Consider the following 22,135-nt stretch of genomic DNA (forward strand, 5'->3'; position numbering starts at 1 on the left):
TCTTCACCAGTGCTATCCCTCTGGGCCTCCACAGACACCTCCCTGCTTCCCTGACCAAAAGTCAGTTAGAGTTTTGCCCTCAGGGAATCTGCCCTGACCCCACCCACGCAAGGTGGGTCACCTCCCTCTCATCTTTCTACCCTGTTCTTCTTTCAGTTGGCTTCCCTAGACGTTGTCTGTTCACATTCTTGCTGATGCTTCTTGGCTGGGAGCTCTGTGAGGTCAGGGGTCATGTCTTACTCATCTCAATGTCCCCAGCACCCAGCTCAGGGCACCTGGTCACACATGGTGGAAAACAGCCAATGTACAGAGGTGGAAGCTGCAAGATGGACCAATGGACACTAGAGGGCACTGCAGCCACTTAAATCCTGTGTGGCTGCTGGCTAGGCCCACCCAGGAGGCTCCCTGGGCCAGGAACATGTCTCTAAGAATCCAGGAAATATGAAAATTCTGCCACAGTATCCTGCAGTTCCCCAGTCTGAGCCTAACTGACCAGGGCCTCAGTTCCAGCCTCTTACTATACCTTCTAACTATTTCTAGACCCTTTCTCAGGACAACCCCATCCCAATGTCCACATAGCTTTAGCTCCTTACAAATACAGGTGTCAAACACCCCTCCGACAGCTCCAGCCTACAATACTGTCTACTTCATCTCACCTTAGCCCACTCCACCCTCCTCTGGCTAACTTCTACTCATCCTCCAGGTCTTGGCTTGGATATCAGCTTGGAGAAGCTTCCCTGGCCCTCAGGCTGGGTTGGGTATAATTCTGCAGTGCTTCCAACAGCATCCTACACTTCCCTTATAATTGTGGGTAATTGTCTGTTTCCTGACCAGACAGTGGGATCTAGAGCAGGATCCATCACTATATTAGTCACCATCCTATTAACCACATCATATCAACTAGCACTAGTAGGTACTCAATAAATTGTCCTTGAATTAATAAATGAATAAATGGATGGATGGATAACTTTGGGCAAGTCACTTTACCCCTCGAGGTGTCTGTTTCCCCACTTGTAAGTCATCCTTAGTTGGCAGTGTGGCCATAATGATTAAAGATAAGGTGTGTCAAGGGCTCTATAATGCTAGACATTATAGAAAATCTAGTAGACATTTTCAGAACCAAAGCAATGATTAATATCTGGAACAATAAAAACAAAGGGGGAGAAGATATTGAAGGAGACTCTACCCTAAGCCTAAGATAACCTATCCCACTTAGGTTTACTGTGGATATACAGACGATGACTTCAACAGTAATAATAAAATGGTCATTTTTATTAAAAGTAACAACAGCACCTATTATGTGCCAGGCCAGAAATAGGAGAGCCCCACGAGGTGGTGCAAAGACTCTAGTCTTGGCCAGAGGATGTGAGGCCAGGGCCAAGGCCAGAGCTATGGGCATCACCCTTGCTTTGGATACCAGTTATTACTGGCACAGCTGGTTCCTAACTCTTTACTCATAGGTGAAAACTTGTCTAAGGGGTCATTAATTCCCTCTGTAATTAACATAAAAACTGTAGGGTTTGTGTTAAGGGAAAAGTAAGCTCAAGCATCAAGCTGGTAATATTGATAATGTGCACTTATAATTATATACTGCAAATAACTATAAATTCAGTAATTGTAATAATAAAATAGAAAAAAATTCTGAAGCAAATGAGAACTTGGTAGCAGCTGTATCATCAATAGCATTATGCCAGTTATTCTGAGGCTATGAAAATCACCACAAACTGGTAGCAATGGTAATATTCACTGTGCATTTAAAAAAAGTGTTTCACCCCTTTGTACAATTAACTTATGCTAATAAAAATTAAATAAAAAGGTGTTTCATCATAAAATAGGGGAACAGTGGTAGAACATATGTAGCATGTGTAAGGCCCTGGGTTCAACTTCCAGCATCACAAAAAAAATAAAAATAAAAAGGGCACAGTTTTTGATAAAACTGCGTGTTTTGATACAAGAGTGTGGAACTTGAAAATATAGCGAGCAAAGGTCACCTTGCAATAAAATAGGAACCAAAAATGTAGTGGGCCAGCAATCTTCCAATTGTGAGCCTCTGAGTAGAATATCCCCAGGCTCTGGCCTCACTTTTTGTGCATAAAAACCGTGCTCACTCTAGAACACCAAATGCTGAGTATTTTACTTCTCTACCCTCACCCACTTCTATGAGAATTGACTCCCACCCACAGCCCCTTGCTGCCATGTGTTACCACAGGCTGAACAGAATTACTGTAGCCAGATGGGGGTGGACCCTGAAGCTGGAAGGTCACTTAGCTTCCAGGTCGATGGTTATATTAGGCTGTGTGACAGCAGAGGAGCCAGTGAAAAAGAGATGACCGGTAAACAGCAAAGCTGTGAAAGATGGAGAGAGAGGAGACATGGGTCCAGGACATGCAGAGACCAAGAAAGCAATCTTGGTCCTTGACTTCCTGGTAAAAGCTTCCAGTTGGCAAGAGGCCTGGCTGTACTTCATTTACTGTTCTTAGATTTTGTGAGATGTAGCCTCACAATTATTACCCCCTCTTTATTCTTGAGCTAGTTTGAGTGGGCTTCTGTTCCCTGCAACAAAATGTACCCAGACTAAGGCAAGTGAAAATTGAGAATGTAAGTGCAGGGCTTGCATAAGCAAAAATGCTAAACACTTATGTCAGGAGGGGTGAATGCAATTATATGGCATTTGTGTTTGTTCACCCCAGAGCTCCCTCATTTCCTGACACTTGCTGCCACAGCCACACACACACACACACACACACACACACACACACACACACTGACATTCAGTGACATACAGAAACAAATGCAGCAACCACCAGATATGTTTATATGTAGACCTCTCTGATGTGCATGGTCACATGCCAGCATGCAACACTGTCCCCTGCACTCTTCTCAGCTGCACTGACATGGAGCCTCCCGGATATGCAGCAATGCACACCCCACATATGAACACAGTAGCGCTGCCTGTAAGGCTCAGGGCAGGAGTCAAAGCTTAACTGAGCTCTGTGCAGCCTCCCTCTCCAGCTGCTAAGTGACTCATCCTCAGGGCTGCTAATTAAAGCCAGGACAGAGGGGACAGAGGCAAGGGGAGGGGAAGAGAGGGGAGGCAAGTTTATTTTGGTGCCAACCAGGCATTCAGCCAGCTTAGGGGTCACCCACTTCCTGGGGCTGGGCCAGGCAGGGGCAGAAGAACATAAAGAGGAAGGAGAGAAGAGGAAACTTGTGCCCCTTCTCACCCCTCTGGAGCTTCTTGGAAAAGTATCTCCTTTGGGAAAATTGCCCCAGCTCTCTCCATCTTCTTCCTCCTCTGTCTTTGCAGTCAGAATCGAGCTCAAGCTCTCTAGACTGCTGTCTTTACACACTGGCTGTCCACCTCGTTATCACACTCCCACCTGAGCCTGCCAGAGCTGGCTCATCTGTCTGTAGCAGCCCAGACTGGGAGCTCCCCATGGTCAGGAACCCTGGTTACCTGTTTCTTTTCCCCCAACACAGTGCTGCTACTTAGGGAAGGCTGTGTACACACTTCAGGAACACAATTGGGTTAACCGCAGGATAGTATGGTGATCACAATCTGATGGCCTGGATTTCCACCTGACATCTACCATAAGGTGAATTCTCTTAGCTTTCTAAGACTTTGCGTTTCCTCATCTATAAAATGACAAAAATATATGCCTTATAGGATTATTGTGAAGATGAAATGAGAGCCTACTGGTAAAGAGCCTAGCATGGTGCCTGGCGTACAATAGCTTTAGCCAACACTTGGTAAGTGCTGCTGCTGCTGCTGCTGCTGCTCATGATGATAAATTGCACCTCCACCTCCGGAAGGGGGTAGCAGCAATTATACAGAGCCATGTTTCAAACCTGGCCCCACCATATAGTACCTACAGGACCTTAGACAAGTCCCAGGAGCTCTCAAAGTATTTTCTCATATATGTAAAGTGGGGATTCACAATATGACACCATAAATGTACTTGAAAGATCTGAACCTGTCAAGTGTCCTGTGTGGAACCCAGCTCTTATAAGTGGCTCAATAAATTACAGCAGTGATTCCTAAGGACAACAGGAGAAAGCAAAAGAGAAGCTTTGGAGGGAGGAAGCAGTCAGGGTGGATGAGGGCAGGACTAGAGCTCACCTCCCGTCTCCTGAGCCAGAGAGCATTCAGCAGGCAGTAAGTGACAAGGTTCCAGGTAGGAACAGAGAGCTGGGGAGGGTGGACAGCTGGGCTGAGCTAAACAGGAGGCAGGATGGGAAGGAAGAACTAGACACAGCTGGGGGCTGCTGGCATCTTAGACGTGTGAATGGAGGAACCATGAAAGGATCATGAGGTCTTGGCCATCCCAGATTGCCAGGGGGTCAAAACAAGGAAGAATCTTCAAGATTACCTAATCCTAACTCCAGGTTGGACAGATGCGGGCAGTGAAGCCCAGAGTGGGAGGCCTCCTCTAGGAACAAAGCCAGCAGTGGCTCCTCCTCTCACTTCTCCTCCAGACTGCAGCGGCTCCCGTTGCCATGGGGACGTCCCTGGCTCTGAGGGTGTCAGTGGCTCCCCCACCCCCTCCCTCCTTCCCTAGCAACAGGCCACCTCCTCTGGCTCTCATCCTTGCGTGCCTAGCAACCCCAGCCTGGTCCCCAGGGTCCTGGAGTTCTAGCCTGATCCCTCACTGCCAGTGATGCCCTTGAAACTGGACTCCTTCATCTTCTGGTGAGGAGATCCATCAGGCCTCTCCTACCCATCAGTTTTCAAGTTCTATACTTGCCCACATTTTCCCAGCTTGACTCTATTCCAATGGATGGGGTTAGGGAAGGACTAGGAAAGGACATAGGACACTGCAATTTGTTGAATCACTATTTTATGCTGAGCATTGCTTTACTTTAAGTTTGCTCATCAACTCAGAGAAGTCAGAATTATTGTTTCCATTTTACCAAAGCGAATCTAAGGACCAGATTAGTTAAGTGACTCCAAAGAACACACAGCTAGGAAGCAGGCTCTAATGATAGTTAGCTTCATCCCTGAACCATGGCCAGTCCCTCTCTGGATCTTGACTTAAGGTGCCTTTAGGTCTGACAAGTTCTCAGGGATCAGGCTGATGGAGTGGCTCAAGTGCTATGAGAGCATGTCTAGCAAGTATGAGGCCCTGAATTCAAATCCCAGTACCGCAAAAAAAAAAAGTTCTCAGGGATCCATGGGCAGTCCAGGAACCTACCTCTGTCCCCGTCCCTTCCCCATCATCAGCTGTTCATCTCTAATTAGACTTCACACTTCCTCTGGCACCCAATACTTAGAAGCTCTCATGCCCGGGCCCTGCCATGCACGGTTTGCAATCCACCTACCCTGCTCATTCCTTGCTGTTCAGTTTTCATAACAGCCAAGGCCTGATTCCCTTCCTTGGTATATCTTCTACCCTCCTCACCCTTCTCCACACACACACACACACACACACACACACGCACGCACATTTATTGGATGAGGTAACTGGGGTTCTAAGGGACAAACAAATTTGCCCAGTCATGTAACCAGAAAACAACCTAGCCATAAGTGGAATCCTGAGCCTGGATCTAAAACTTCTGCCCTTCTTTAACGCTACAGAACCTAGCCTCTCCAACTTCCTCAGCTCCCCACTGCTGATAGAAGATTTCTGTGCCCCATCCCTGACCAGTGTTCTGAAATTTAGTAGTTGCTTTTTTTCTGCCCAGATCTTCTGTTTTAGCCCAGCTGACTGCTCTATCTTTAAACACACCCCTGGCTTTCCTATGCATGCTGATTCCACCTCCAGGGACTCTCCTTACTCAAAGTCAGCCCTGTACAGCCCTGCTCCAACACCACCTGCTCCAGGAAGCTCTCCCTGACTCCTAACTGGAATGGACTGGAAAATTTATATGTAGGGCCTGCGAACATCCTCAGAGGGCCCCACCCACTCCTGCTTCCAAATTAAAGGGTTTTGCCACCATTTTGCAAGATTTTACCCCACACATGCTATGCTGAGTTTGACCTGCCTGCTGAGTTTAAGGCTTCTATAGCATCCTTGACCATGGGCCCAGGATAGATGTCAAGAAGAAAGTCTGAGTAAAATCTAAACTGGCTTTAGAACCAGAGAGCCCAAGGTATGAATCAGACAAATTCCACCCTGCTCCATTGCTCTTCTTTCCCTAGGCAAGTCATTGACCCTCTTGGAACCTCCTTTTCCTCATCGGGGCTCATAATTTATGTCTAACAGGGCTTCTGTATTCATTAAATAAGACCATATTCAAAGTTTTTAAGTATGTGAGGAGTCAATGATTATCAATGATAATTGCTATGATTACTAATGTTTGGGTTAGGATGAGGACATTATTTGCAAGGCTGTCAAGAGTTCCCACAGTGATAGTGTGGACAGGGCTCTGGTTTGGTGCCAGACAGACCTGGGTTTGAATCCTGGCTTGGCCATATATTAGTTACATGGTTGTAGGTAAAACTCATAAACTACCCTGAGCTTCAGTTTCCTCAACTGTAAAATAATGATGGTAAGGCCAAGCCAAGTTCCACCTGCAATGTAACTGGGAGGATCAAACAAAAGAAAGTCCCTAACAACTTATAAAGGCCCAACATATGTTGGCTTATGACTTATGCTTATGAAAGACATATGACTTATGATTATGATCTTTATTAAATACCCTGAGCTAAAGATCCTAGGAATTCCCCTGCTGGGAAGAGCTGAGAACTAGAGATGTCTTCAATCTGGTTCCTAAGTAGCAGACACATCATCAGAGATTCCTGTATGAGACTTGGGCTCAGGGTCAGTCTAGGTCACCTTGCTACAAACCCACAGTGGAACAGTGAGATATACATCCTTTGTTAGACAAGTGCCTTCCTAAATGCTAGGACAAACTGTGCCTGTGCCATGTTCTTTGGCTGCATGCTGGGACTAATTATGTACTATCATATACCCCTTGCCTGGACACTGGGGCTGATTGCGTCCATCACATTCTCCCTGCTTTAATGCTGCCTTGGTGTGCATATGTCCCACTGCCTTGACCTAGGCATCAGTGTATTAACCCCAGACCCCCTGCCTGGGATGCTAAGAAAGAGTGTGTCCATCTGTGGGCTGGCATCCTCTGCCTCCAGCCCATATCCACTGTCTAAATGACAAGACCTGTGCTGTTGCATATGGTTGAGCAAGTTCTGTCCTGCACAAAGGGTCATAGCCAAGAAGGCATGAATAGGGACTGATGTTCAACCTGTACTATGGTCAACAAACTGGGTTGCCTGGTGAGATGACCCAGAGGAAAGGGAACATTTTTCCAATTGATCCATTCAGAAGGGCACATTTTTCTAGTCATCACAAAGATTGTAGTATATGCTAGTGGCAGCCCTGGCTGGGACTGACTATCTCTGCTGCCTGGGCCCATCTCATCTTAAACACTCATCCCATAGTCCCCAGTATGGATTCTAAAACTGATTGGGCCACACCCTGAGCCCCCTATCATTTCCACATTATCATTCTACCTCCGCCTTCATGAGACTTCTGATGGGTAAAAGCCTGAGAAATGCACAAAGAGTTCCAGTCTCTACCAGTTTTATTCCTGCCTCCTCAAGTGGCAATTGATCACACCTTTAAAGCTTACTGAAGCTTGTAAACTTTTAAACCAAGCATGCAAAAAAAAGTTTTCTTGTCGCCATCATATATATTTCTAATGCCTAGAATGTATCACTCCAAAGTCCATCCAAATCCCACTACTCAGGCTGGTATGGTTCAGGGTAGGAGAATGCTACACCAGGGAAGCCCAGCATCCATCAGTCCCTCTTCACCTGGGAGAAGGTAGAAAAGGTCTCAGGTCCAGAGCTGACCTCTTCGGAGATCAGCTTTCATATGTAACCAGCTCCTATGAGCCCTTGCAGTATTCAGTCAAGCTACTGAGTCAGGTAGGGTCAGAGAGACCAAAGAACAGCCTTCAACCCCCTCCCTGTACCTGCCACATTCAGCCTGTTCTCCCACTCCACTTCATACCCACCCTTAACACCAAGGGGGGGAAGAACCCTGGAGTTGACCCCCACCCATGCCCATGGGTACCAAAAGTAATAAACCAGAGCCTCCACCCCCATCCCAGGCACTGCCCCATCTACTACTACTAAAGAAACGAGGTACTGACCTGACTGTTCTGGAGTTCTCACCATCAGATCTGAAAGGGAAACAGGAAAGAACCAACAGTCAACAAATGTGCTCTACTCTTTCCCACCACCTATGTAGTAACCTTGGGGCCTAATGCACATCATGAAAATGAGAGGGTATTTCATTCATGCAAGGAGACTAGCAAGTACAAAGGCCATGAGATGGTGAGGGCCTAGCCAGTTGGAGGAACGGGGAGGAAGGAAGACAGGGTGCCTGGGTTGGAGTGAACAGGGGAAGGGTGATTGAAGATGACATCAAAGAGGTACCAGGAACCAATAGCAAGAGACCTAATGGGTCACAATGTGTAGTGTGGCTTTCCTCAAAGTGGCCTGAAAAGCAGCTAGCAGCTGCAGGGGCAAAGCCTGAGCTTTAAACACAGAAAGACCTAGACTCAGATACAGCTCTGCCATTTACCAGCCCTGTGACCTGGGACAGTCACTTCATCTTGCTGAGTTTGAGCCTCAGTCTCCCCATTTGTAACACAAAGCCAATCCTCACAGAGCTGTTGGGATAATTAAGCTCTCTGAGACCCAGTAGACAAATGCCAGGTATTATTAACCACATACAAGAGGATTTGCCAATTGCCTGGTCCAACCTGCTTATTTTCCAGATGAAGAGAATGAAGCTGAGAGGGTAAATGAGTCAGCTGTTGGGCTCTTTTCTACTACATTGGTCTACCATCTTCACTGTGAGGCCCACTCAGAGGCAAAAGAAGGGCAAGAGAAGCAAATGGAGTGGGGAACAGCTCTGAGGGAATGAGTGAATTCTGAACCACTCCCCTTCCCTCTCTTCCTCCTTACTGAGAGGAATGTGTGAGCATGTGCAAACAAACACCTGTGTGTGTGCATATGGACATGTGTGTATGTGTTCACATTCACTTGTTTAAGGGAGGTTAGGACAGAGGAGCTGGTATGTTGGGGGACAAGGGTGTGGAAGAAGGAGGACCAGGGACTTTGGAAGTGGCAGAGTGTGAGAAGCAGCCTTCCTCTTCTTCCTGGCTGTCTTCTTCCTCCCTCCCTTCACCCCAGGCCTCCCATCTGCTCCAGTCTGGGCTGTAAAGGACTCAGAGATGATCACATCACAGACTCTGGCCTCAGCTGAGAGAACCAAGATGGGTTGGCAGGGGAAAGTCCACCTAACATCTACCCTGAGTGCCAAATGACAGAGGGACACATACGGAGGTGAGGAGGAGCTTGAGAGAGCATTTGTTGAAAGAATGAATGGAGGCCCCATCAGTGAGTTAAGGCAGGCAAGAGTCAGGATGTTGAGTGAGTACAGCACTTAAACTACTTGATAGCCATATTCTCAGGGAGAAGTCACCTCACTAAGCAGAGTCTCAGTTTTTTTATTCAGTAAAAGGGGCAGTATAGGAACGGTGAAGAGAATCACTTCCTCTTTTTTATGGAGTGAGTGGCTTTGAAGTTCAAAGGTGCCTGGCACATGGTACATACTCAGTGGATGACAGCGCTACCAACCTTCAGCCTTTTCGGTACCCTAAAGGAACAGAGGACCAGGGCCACAAAGCACTTCAACACATTTATTAAAACTTTCTATCTCACTCTGCAGCAACAAGATTGCTTCTGAAGCCTGGCCCAATTATTCTTAGGAACCTGATCTGAGACACTGAACTTCAATGACTCCGCAGCTGCCTATAGAATGGAGGCCAAGCCCTTCAGCCTCTCTTCCTAACACTAACCCTCTGCATAAGGAGGCTGGGCGCCTTACTAACCACCCATCCCCAAACCCAGCATATATATTTCTTCAATTGACTACACCAGGCCCTGACTTGGGAAAGCAACCCCTCATGGAGCTCACAGACTAGTCACTTGCCGTTATCTACATTAGGGTTTATGCAACATATATAGTCACCTTCAACACCATCATCATGAACAATTATTGAGCATTTACTATGTTCCAGACATAGTACTTCTGCTCCTTTCCTAAAGTATTTCAATGTGATGTGTTATTGTCCTCAAGATGGTAGTGAATGGGGAAAGAGCTCCAAGTCATGATGCAGAGTGAACTAGCCAATTCTCTTCACTATGGACTGATTCTTACTAGTCTGAGGAGACAGCATCATATGACCTTCAATGTAGGGGTGCAGCTCACCTCAAGGGTCTATCACTCTTTGTGCATTTAACATATTATGTATGGAAATTATCAATGCAGTACTATCCACTACATTGGCCTCTTCAGGGGCCCATGCTCTGTCAAATGGTCAATCTGCCTCCTACTTCATGAAGGTGGACCACCATTCTTCTGGGAGGTAGTTCAGACTCATAGAAAGAATGCTGGGTTTATTATGGCATCTTCCCTAACTGGCACTATGAACTTGGACCAGTCACTTCTCTCTGGACCTTGGTTCCTTATCTGCAAAATGATAGGGCTGTGTTAACTGAGTTCCAAGCAATGTTCAGGCCTTAAAATATTTAGTTTCTTCAGAACCCCATGGTTTTTCTCTTTTATTAATTAAGCTCAGCTGTCCACATGTAGAAGCAAAGACCCAAGGACTAGATCCCCCTTTGTCATCCATGTCAGCAAAAGAAATCAATTTCTTCTGCTACTCCCCACAGTCTTCTGTCAACAAAAGGCCACTTAGGATCTCCAGATTATCAAAAGACTTCAATAGGCCAGTTCCCAGCCCCAGTAATGAGGCTTAATAAATAGTAAGTTAATGAAGTCTTTGAGTATAGTGACCATATTTTGTGAACCAAAAACCTGGGCATGTAATCTGACCAATGATTTAATGTTGCAGCTTCCAGGTACAGAGGCAACTAGGAAGATGGGCTGGGCACCGGTGGCTTACGCCTATAATCCTAGCTACTCAGGAAGCAGAGATCAGGAGGATAGCAGTTCAAAGCCAACCCAGGCAAATAGTTTGCAAGACCCTATTTCGAAAAAAACCTATCACAACAAAGGGCTGGTGGAGTGGTTCAAGGTGCAGGCCCTGAGTTCAAACCCCAGTATCACAAAAAAAAAAAATTGGGAAGATGGGAGAATAAATGGCAGAATATGGAAAATACCTGAACCTTTGGGGGACTTATGGGCACAACAGAGCAGAATGACTGAAAAGAATAGAGACCAAGGGTTGGTGGAGTGACTCAAGTGGTAGAGTGTCTGCCTAGTAAGCATGGAGTCCTAAGTTCAAACCCCAGTATAACCAAAAAAAAAAAAAAGAGACAGAGAGAAAAGAATGGTGGCCCTCCGTTTGCTACACTAGAGTTTCTGCCCTTGCCTCCAGGCTGGATTCCCCCTGCTTCTGGTTTTGATCCTCCCAGCCAAGTATAAGTAGTAATTGGGGAAAACATGGAGACTCTCTCCAAGAACCTTGAATTAGATAAACAAGGTTGTCTCTGAAACCTAAGCTAATTAAACACAAAATATATCATAAGTGAGATATGGTTAGGTGCTGATGGCTCATGCCTGTAATCCTATCTATAACTTAGGAGGCAGAGATCAAGAGGATTGCAGTTTGAAGCCAGCCCTGGGTAAATAGTTTGCAAGACCCTATCTCAAAAATACCAAACACAAAAATAGGGTTGGTGGAGTGGTTCAAGTAGAGTGCCTGCATAGCAAGCATGAGACCCTGACTTCAAACCCCAGTACCGCCAAAAATAAATAAATAAATAAGTGGGATAAGCAGTCACCTGATTGAGGTAGACTGAACCTCTAGCCAGGATTTGAGTAATGTGTCTAAACTGTCATGTGCCCAGGTCTGCAGATGCAGTTCAGTGGTAGAGTGCCTACCTAGCATGCACAAGGCCCTGGGTTCCATTCCTAGCACCTCAAAATGAAGAAAGGAAAAAAAAAAAGATCACATGTCCAACAACAAAAAGGAGGTTGGACATGAATGAAGTTAAATATTTTTAAAATGAGAATTGAAAGGCAATTGTTGAATAGGGCTCCTTCCAGGAGTCCTGAGGAAAAATAGCCAAGTACCCCAGCCCAGGGATCATGCAAGTCTTTCCAAAAGCTGAGAATCAATCCTGGGTCAGCCAATCACCTTCCCTCCTGAATATCAAATTGCAAGTGTCTTCAATGGACAACTCCTCTCTCGTACATTGCTAAAAGAACATTCTAAAGCAAAAAATCAGTTGATGCAGTTCTCCTGCTATGAACATTCAATAATTTCCCCACAGACCTCCCTACCAATCAAAACCTACCTCTCTAAAACCCTAAATCTCATCACACCTTCCCAGTTATCTTTTGAGCACATCTAGTATTTGCTATTTGAACCATGCTTGCCCTGCCTTCCAGTTTTAAAATAATTTTTCAATTTTATTGAATAATACATAAACATTGCTTAAAATCAAATTGAAAAAAGGATCTTAACAAAAGCAAGTCTCATTTTCAACCCTTTTATTTATTTTTTGAGTTGATTTTTATATTTTTAAAGTATTACCAGTCCATTTTTTTTTTTGGTAGGACTGGGGTTTGAACTCAGTGCTTCACACTTGTAAAACAGGTGCTCTAGTGCTTGTGCCACACCTCCAGTTCAAAATTGCTCTGGTTATTTTGGAGATGGGGTGTCACACATGATTTGCCCAGGCTGGCCCTGAACTGCCATCCTCCCAACCTCAGCCTCCCAAATAGCTAGGATTACAGGCATAAGTCACTGGTGCTCAGCACCAATCCATTTTTGACATTGTATTGTGTGTCTTTTTTTTTTTTTTTTCTGAGATGGGTTCTTGCTTACGTTGCCCAGGCTGGCCTTGAATTCCTGGGCTCAAGAGATCCTCTTGTCTCAGCATATTAAGTAGTTGTGATTCCAGATATGGGCCACCATACCTGGCTTTGTATGTCTTTTTGCTTTTCTTGTCTTTGGTAGTGCTGGGGGGTGGTAGAACTCGGACTCATGAATGCTATCCAGGCGCTCTACCACTGAGTTACTTCCGCAGTCTTTATGTGTCGTTTTCTTTCCTTTTTCTTTTTTTTGGCAGTATTGGGGTTTGAACTCAGTGCTTCGCGCATGCTAGGCAGGTACTCTACCAATTGAGCCACGCCTCCAGCCCTTTTTGCTCTGGTTATTTTTGAGATAGAGTCCTACTTTTTGCCCAGGCAGCCCTAGACTGCAATCTTCCTATTTATGCATCCCATAGTAGCTGGATGACAAGCATACCCCGCCATGCCCAGCTTTTCCTGTTGAGAAGGGATCTCATGAACTTTTTGCCTGAGCTGGCCTAGAACCACAATCCTCTTGATCTCAGCCTCTTGTGTAGCTGGGATGATAGATGCATACCACCATGCTCAGTTATTGGTTGAAATGAGGGTCTCGCTAACTGCCCACCACTATCCCTCTATCTCCCACCCTGTCTGGCCTGCAGCCATGATCTTCCTGATCTCCATCCCTTAAGTAGCTAGGATTATAGGCATGAGGTGCCAGCACCCAGCTTCTTCATCTTTTTTTTCTTCTTATGTGTTTGGGTTTTGTTTGGGAATTTTTAGGTTTTTGTCGGGGGGACAGAGTCTTACTATTATGTAGCTCGGGCTGGCCTTGAACTCATCATCCTCCTGCCTCTATCACTCAAGTGGGATTATAGGCTTATGCCAACAAACCTGGATTGTCCTTATTTATTTATTTATTTATTGTGGCACTAGGATTTAAACTCAGGGCCTCATGCTTGCTAGGCAGGTGCCCTACCACTTGAGCCACTTCACTGGCCCGTGTGTGTGTGTGTGTGTGTGTGTGTGTGTGTGTGTGTGTGTGTGTGATGGGTATTTTCAAGATAGGGTCTCACGAACTCTTTGCCTGGGCTGGCTTCAAACCATGATCCTTCTGATCTCTGCCTTCCCAGTGGCTAGGATTACAGGTGTGAGCCACCAGCATCTGGCTTAATTTTACTTTTCACCAAGGTCATACATATCTATAGAATTTCAAGTCACATAGCACTGCAGGAATTATTAAGAAAAACACAAATACCCTGCTCTATCCCTCTACACCCCCAATTCCCACTTTCAAAGGCAACACCCTTTCAACTCTTTTCACTGATTTTTCAGCATTTACATCCTCATTTTAAAACACATATACATATACATATTTTATTTTATTTTCCCTTTATTGTTGTGCTGGGTGGGGGTATACTGTGGCATTTACAAAGGTTCTTACAGTGTATCAAATATATCATACTTGAATTCACTCCCTCCACCACTCTTCTTTATCCTCCCCGCCCCCAAATTCTTCTACTTCTTGATTTGCTTTTTCGGTTTTCTACATAATATTCTGAATTCCTATAATGCAGCAAGATGATATAACTTCCTTACCACACCCTACCACTACCATGGGTCTTTAATGGCTGTTTTACACCTATTACTGCAAACTGACCATTCCATTCATATCAGGTGTCACTCAGTACACGTGTATTTCTCCTCTCATTCTACCTTTACAGTTCTGTCACATAGTTTGAGTTAAATCATTGTTGGTGGTTGACTTTATTATGACTGCATGGATACTAATACAGTTGGATATTCCTTATCCAAAACACTGGGGGAACTAAAAATGTTTTGGATTTCAGAGATTTTTCAGATTTTCGAATGTTTGCATATATACAATGAGATAACTTGGGGATGACATCTAAGTCTAAACATGAAATTCATTTATGTTTCATATATACCTTATTCACATAACTTGAAGGTAATCTTTATACAATCTTTTTTATAATTTTGTGCATGAAATAAATCAGCACTCAAAATGTGGAATTTTGGAGCATTCTGGATTTGAGACTTTCAGATTAGGAAAGTTTAATCAGTAATGGATAAATCATGTCACATATAATTACATTTCCATGGATTTAATCTCCAGCACTGTAAAAAAAACTGGTTGTGATATAATTACATTTCCTTTCCTATATAACTTTTTTCCTTTTGAGGTGCTAAGGATGGCAATTTTGTATTCTTTCTGGTATTGACTACTGTCCATTATTTTTTTGTTTCCTTAATCCTCTTCAGACAAATGATCAATTTCTCCCCAAACTCTGTCAGAAGTGCAATTCTCATCTCAAAATGTCTTGACACATAAGGTAATCCATCAGATAATTTTCCCTCTTAGAGACATCCATCCTCCTGCTGCAATCTAGACTGCCTGCCTGCCCAGGTGTTGCCCTAAGACCTTCTCTCTTCTCCATCATCCAGGGGAATCCCTTCCCTGTCTTCTGTGCTTAATTGCGTGTGTCCTAGATTCTGTGGTTTTTTTCTGAGGTTATGTCCATATATTGCTGGAGCACATTTTCTAGTGCTTCCTAAGAAAGGAGGCATAGGACAAAAGATTGTTAGACCTTCTATGTCAAAATGGTTTTTTTTTTTAATGAAACCCTTGCTCTTGGTTGGCAATTCAGCTTCTAGTGGAAATCCTTTTCCAAGCTAGTTTTCTTAGAATACTGATGAAACTGCTCCATCATCTCTTAGCTTTCAGTGCCACTGTTGAGAAGTCCAATGCCATTCTTTTTCTCCCCCCTTGGTAAGACTGGGGTTTTGAACTCAGGGCTTCGCACTTGCAAAGCAGGTACTCTTACCACTTGAGCCACACCTCCAGTCCTTATTCTTTTTAATGATCCTTTGTAGGATCTTCTCTTTAATCCCTGGTATTCTGAAATGTCACGGTGGCATATCTTGGTGTAGGCCTTTGTATTATCTTGCGAGGTACTCAGCAGTTTTCATATCTTCAGTTCTAGGAAATATTCTTGCATTATGTCTTTGAGAATTTCCTTCCTGCTGTTTATTCCATTTTCTATTTCTGGAGCTCCTACTGTTAGACAGGGGAGTTTGTCAATTGATCCTCTGATTTTCTCTTCTGTTGTCCTTCTCTTCATCTTCTTATTGTGATTCCTAGGATATCTCCTCACCTTTTATTTTCTAATCCTACTGAAATGTTTACTTGGGCTCTTACTATTCTTCATTTCCCAGGTTCCTTCTTCTCCCTTCATTACAAGTGCTCCCTCCAAGTTTCTTCCTTTGGTTTGTTTGCTTTTTCTGGCTTCCAGATTTATGATATTCTTCATATAGCTTTGGACTATATGATAATCTCTGGCCACTTAGAACTCAGTTTTTTAAAAAACATCAATTGTATTAAGGCTTACTTTACATAAAATAAAAAATACATAACTTAAGGGTCTTTGGATGGCGATCCTTGGCAATTGGTTCCCATGATGCTACAAAGCTGTGCAGAAGCTCAGAGTGCAGGTGGAACTTGCCAGGAGGTGGGCTTCCCTAGGGAATTATTAGCTGAAAGCCTGTTCTTTTGTTGGAAGTCTCCTAAATGTCATGTTTTGGAGGCCTTTTCTGGGGGATTGCTCAGTTCTTCCAGAGAAGAATCCTTTGATTTCTTTGTGTGCCTGACTTTGGTGTCCTGGAAGTGGTGGAGTGGAAGAATGATGGCGGGTCCCATCATTTTAGGTTGCAGATTCCTTTGCTTATAGCCATGTTTCATTCCATCCTCCACTGTGCTTGGTGTTCTCAAGGACAAAGCCTCTTAACTTCAATTTTTCCAAAGAATCAACTTTCACCTGCAGTGATGAGATTGGAGGCGGGGAGAGTCTCTGACTGGATGGAGTTGAGGAAGGCCCAAGAGAAACAGACTGTGTTTAGGTCCGTAATTCACCCTGCCTCCTGAGCATTGCTGGGGTCCTCAAAGTGGAATAGTTTACTTCTGGTCATCATCTGAGGCCTTATGAGCTTATATCTTTTTTATTCCTTTACTCATATTTTAGTGGGATTTGAGGACACGACCAAGACAATTAGGTTTATTCAATTTATCGTGTTTAACTGGAAGCTCTCTTTTTTATTCCAGTCAACTCCTAATTATCCCCCATGACTTAGGCACCACCTCCTCCAGGAAACACATGTTCTCATCACTAGGCTGGGTTAGGAGCCCCTGCTCTATTCTCCCACAGTATCCTTTTCTTGCCTCTTGCTCGGCCCTGGTGAATATGATCAAAGTACTTCATACACAAGTATGAAAATAAAATAATGAAATTATTTTAAGGGGGGATGAGTAACAAAGAATAATAGTGGGGATGAATTTGATCAAATTACATTGTATGCAAGTATGGAAATATCACAATGAAACTCCTTTGTACAATTAATATACACTAATAAAAGACAGAAAATAAAAAAATATTAAAAAGCAAAATACAAACAAAAGGGTCTGGGGCACAGTTCAGGGTGGTAGGGCACTTCATGTGCAAGGCCCTGAGTTCAAATTCTAGCACCACAAAAAAGTTTTGAAATTGCTCATCTCAAACATGCCTAACTCTCTTGGCAGACTGGAAGCTCCTGGTGGTCTGGAACTATGTCTCATTTCTGCCATAACCCCAGTTATCAGTATCTGGTTCACAGAAGTACAGAGTGAATACGTGGTAACAGAATGAATGAATAAACAAATGACTATAAAAATGAATCAGACCCAGCCAGAAGGACCATCCAGAAAAGGAAATAAGCTGGATGGATACAACTGCTCCTACACAAGGTCAGTTCTCCAAAAGTTGTAAGATTCCTTAAAGTCGTGTATGCAATAAAGCCTACTGCAGTGTGATTTAAACCAGTAAAAAAATGGGGGGGGGGCACTTCCATGCCCTACATGCAGAGGATAGTTAAGTACATTATGGCTTATCAGTGGCCACTAAAAATGATGGCAACAAAGAATATGCAGTTACATGAAGAAATGTGCAAATGAAAAAGCCAGAAAATCTTGTGTGTACAAAATTATTTTAGCTACATGAAAAAAATGCAGAGAATGAGGGAAATATATCAACTGTTCAGAGTGGCTGCCTCTGTGTTTTAATTATGTGTAATATTTTTCTCCTTTACTTGTCCAAGGTTTCCTAAATTTTCAAATGGAAGAATGCATTCAATGTACAATTTTTTAAAGCTACTCAGAAATAAAGTATCCTGAGTGCTATGAACAAAATACTGTGAAGGATGCCCTGAATATCTGTATGTATGTCCACCATGGCTTGCTATGAAGGCTCCATTCTTTACTGGCCAGAGATCTTGAAGGACCAGGCCCTTGAAACACCCCTCTACCTCCTTCACTGCAAAGCAGGACTTAGCTCAGGAAGCCAAACAGGATCTGGAGCCCAGTCTATCACAGATGGCAGTATCATGGGCTATACTAAGAAACAGAGGCTCCTACACCAGGCCCCACACTTCAGGGTTCCCTTCCCACAAAGCAAAGTATCAATGGGGTCAAGGAGCCATACCCATCAGGCCTTTTGGCCCTATCAGTTCTAGACCACACTCCAGGTATCCAGGACCCCAGAATTCCTTGCCCAAATTTCTTGCGCTTACTTTTAAGAGTAGTGTGTCCTTATTATGCAGGTCTATCTACTAGGCTCAAGGGTGACCAAAGGGGAAGGGTAGATAGAAAGAGTGTGACTATATGGGCTGAGGTGTCCATTCCTATCTCAAGGTTCCACATTAACTACAGGTGGGAAGAGAAGTGGGGAAGGCCAAGGGATTCAATTCAACTGCCTAGGTCCTGTAATGTAGATGCAAGCAAGTTCAAAGATCACTAGACCTCAGGGTTTGTAGAAGTACCTAGACAGATCTGGGTTCAAATCCATTCATTAGCTGTGCAACTATGGGTGAGTTCGTTTTCCTCTCTGAATTCAGTTTCCCAGATATAAAATGGGTATGACAATTCCAACTTCAGAGAATTGTGGTAAGGCTTAGAAAGTGATACAGTAGTTATGAGCACAGGCTTTGGGTCAAATGGGCCTAGATTTAAATCCCAGCCCTGCCCTTTCCTAACTATGTGATGTACGTCTCTAAGTTTCAGTTTTCTCATCACTATAATGGACTCGGTGATAGCAGTAACTCAAGGCTGTTGGGAGCATTATGATGATAAAGAACATCTGATTATACTGGGAAATTCTTAAGCAAGGAAAGACGGGCTAATAATGATTGTGCAAATATTGGCTGTGGCTGAGTTGATTTGCTCTTCTGCATGCCCCATTCCCCTGCTTAGTTTTATTTTTGTCCCCAGAACTTACCAATATTTGATATATGTACCTTCTTATTTGTTTCCTTTTCTGTCCTTGGCCCAACATAGACATACTAGAAAGTAAGCTACACAGGGAAGATGTTTCATCTGTTTTATTCAGTTTCCAAGTGCTTGGGACAATGTAAGGTGAACAGGCAGTGCTCTTCAGAAGTCAAGTGGCTAGCTGCCACATAGACAAATGGGAAAAGGCATCTGGTTATGGGAACAGCCAGAATAAAGGTGGGGAAAAAGAATGAAGCCTAATAGATAAAAAATTTGGTACAATTCGAGGGCAGGGTTAGGACAGGAAATAGGGTGGTCAGTAAGACAAGTGGAGCCAGGCATGATGGAGCACAATCATAATCCCAGTTACTTGGGAGGCAAAGATAGGAGGAGCCCAGTTCAAGGACAGCCCAGGCCAAAAAGAGTTAGTAAGACCATATTTCAAAAAACAAGCTGGGCTGGGGGTGGGGCATGACTCAAGAGGTAGAGCACTTGCCTAGCACACAAGACCCTGAGTTCAAACCCTAGTACCGCTAAAAAACTCAAGCTGGGTGTGATGGCATATGCCTGTAACCTCAGCTACTCAGGAGACATAGTCAGGAGAATCATGGTCCAAGGCCAGCCCCTATCTGAAAAATAAACTAAAGCAAAAAGGGCTGGTGTTACGGCTCAAGTGGTAGAGCACTTGCCTAAAAAGCATGCAAGGCCCTAGGTTCAAACGCCAGTACTACTGCCAAAAAGACAAAGAAAGATGAGTAGGGCTGTAGCCTTACCCAAAGGAACATGCAAGAGCATCCCCAGACCACAAGTGACATGAAGACTTATGAGAGCCAGGAAATGAAATGAAAAAGCACTAGAGGAAGTAGATATGCATCCCAAGTTCAAGTGCCACCTAAAGTAGAATGATGTGAAAAGTGAAAGAAAAGCCTCTTGAAAGTCGATTCATGGAGAGAGGAAAACTCCTTTTTAACGGGCCTGTTCAAGCAAGATTCAGATCTAGATATGTCAGTAGGAAGCATGCAGATGAGATAATGGTCATATGCAAGAAAAATCCCATGAGGATGATTAAAAGAATAACTAGATGAACTTCAGGACACATCAGAAAGCTTGGTGGATACTGGAACCCCTTTTAGCAATGGATCCAAACAACATGGAAGGCAAAGATGGTGGCAGGGATACAAAAGGAAGGACATGTTGATTTCAGTGGCTCAGTAGCCTTTTGTTGATTATTCTTCCTATGTTCCTTGTTTACCATAACTCACTGAACACGTTCTGGGATGATAAGGATGATGAAGAGGAAGACAACAAAGATTGCTTCAGACATCAAATGAAATATTTACCACTTTTTTTCAGGAAATGAAGAGGCAAGGATATATATATATATATATACATACATAGCAGTACTGGGGTTTAAATTGCAGCCTCATGCTTGCTAGGCAGGCACTCTACCACTTGAGCCACTCCACCAGCCCTATTTTATGTTGGATAATTTTGAGATAAGGTCTCATGAACTATTTGCCTGGGATGGCTTCAAACCTCAATCCTCCTGATCTTTGCTTCCTGAGCAGCTAGGATTACAGGCATGAGCCACAGGTGCATGGCTCACATGTAGATTTTGAAGAATAGAAAGCTAGGTAGAGACTACAACCAAGACAGCCTTGAAGACCTGGCAGCGGAGTATGAACTTCACCCTATAATTGCTAGGGAACCCTGGGGGAGCTTTACCCAAGAAGTGATAAGGTCAAGTGCTGCCTCCTTTGCCTTCCCTAATCTCACACTCCATTCAATCATAAATATTATGTAGTATATAATCGTAATAAATATAATAGGCAGATTTTACTGGTTCTTAGAATATTCTGTCCTATAATAATCCAAATAACAAACAACTTACTATTTATTAGGTACCTACAATGATGTTATCCTCCTCACAGCCATGCAAGGTAGTCATTCTTCCCATCATATGGATGGAGAAACTGAGGCTTAGAATGAGCAATGTGATTTACACAGAGTCACACAGCTAAATAGTGGAGCCAAGATTCAAATATGGGTTTGTTTAACTCCAAAACCAATGCTTTAACTGCCACAGTTGCTTCTTCCTTCTCTTATAGCAGAGCCAAGCAGCACTTCATCTTCCATGCTAGCCTGTGAGCTTGACCTCTCTTCTTCACCTGTTTCCAATCTCCCCTCCACACAGTGCAGCCCAAGGCCTCCCATATCAAGAACATTTAGTGAGAACATCTAGAAGAGACAAATCACCCAAAGACAGAAAGGAGAAGCACCAAAAGGTAAAGTGAAGCTAGGTACAAGCACTGTAGGCCAGATTAGTTCTGCACTATGTTGGGGGTGGTGAGGAGAAAGCAGGGGAAAATGGAACTGGCTCTCCAGGCCTCCCTTCTTTCCTCTCTCTGCCTCCAGCAGAGGAATGGAGGTTCAGCCACGATGGGAAAGAGAGTGGGTGGAAGGGGGAACAGCTAGAGCAGCCTGCTGTTGCAAAAGCTTCAGCTCAGCCTCCAAGTGCCCCTCTTGTGCACAGGGGCCCATCTCTGGCCCATATGTTCCCACGGCCTGAGCAAAGAGGCTGGGCTGCTGTCTAGCGTCCAGCCAATCCTTGAAAAGCCTGACTCAAAGCAGACCAAGAGCATCTCAAGCTACAGAGGAGGAGCCTCTAAGGCTCCAGAGGGAGGCAGTGGCAGGGCTGGGGGCAGAATCCATGTGTCTGTTCCTCCTGACACCAAGGGAATCCAAGCTGAGATTCCCTTGACTCCATGATCTAGGTGGCAGAGGCTGAGGAAAGGGGTACTCCAAGGCTGCTAGTGGAATGTTCATGATAGGGGCTGGGGCCAGTGGCAGCACAGGGGCAAAAGGTCATCTAGGCTCGATGATCTGAGGGGTTTACTAATAGTTTCCAGCTTCTACCTGGATTGAAAAAGCAAAACAATCATTTCTAAAAGTAGCTTTAGCCTAAATCTGTACCTGAAGAGCATAAATGTTTATCTTCTCTCTCTTCCAGAACCTCACTAAA

General features: G+C 44.2%; 1 protein-coding gene across 5 annotated transcripts in view; it reads right to left on the reverse strand.

Moving 5' to 3' along the window:
- Positions 1-22,135, reverse strand: part of Iqsec2 (IQ motif and Sec7 domain ArfGEF 2) — an 87,528-nt gene that overhangs the window by 51,144 nt on the left and 14,249 nt on the right. For all 5 annotated transcript variants that reach the window (XR_012444557.1, XR_012444558.1, XM_074063761.1 and 2 more), the window contains exon 2: positions 8,116-8,145. Coding sequence is in view for 3 of the 5 variants with exons in the window: in XM_074063761.1 (XP_073919862.1) it covers positions 8,116-8,145 (30 nt within the window). In the remaining 2 variants the exon portion in view is untranslated. The remainder of the gene's footprint in view (positions 1-8,115; positions 8,146-22,135) is intronic.

Source organism: Castor canadensis, chromosome X, assembly GCF_047511655.1.
Source record: "Castor canadensis chromosome X, mCasCan1.hap1v2, whole genome shotgun sequence".
Taxonomy (NCBI): Eukaryota; Metazoa; Chordata; class Mammalia; order Rodentia; family Castoridae; genus Castor; species Castor canadensis.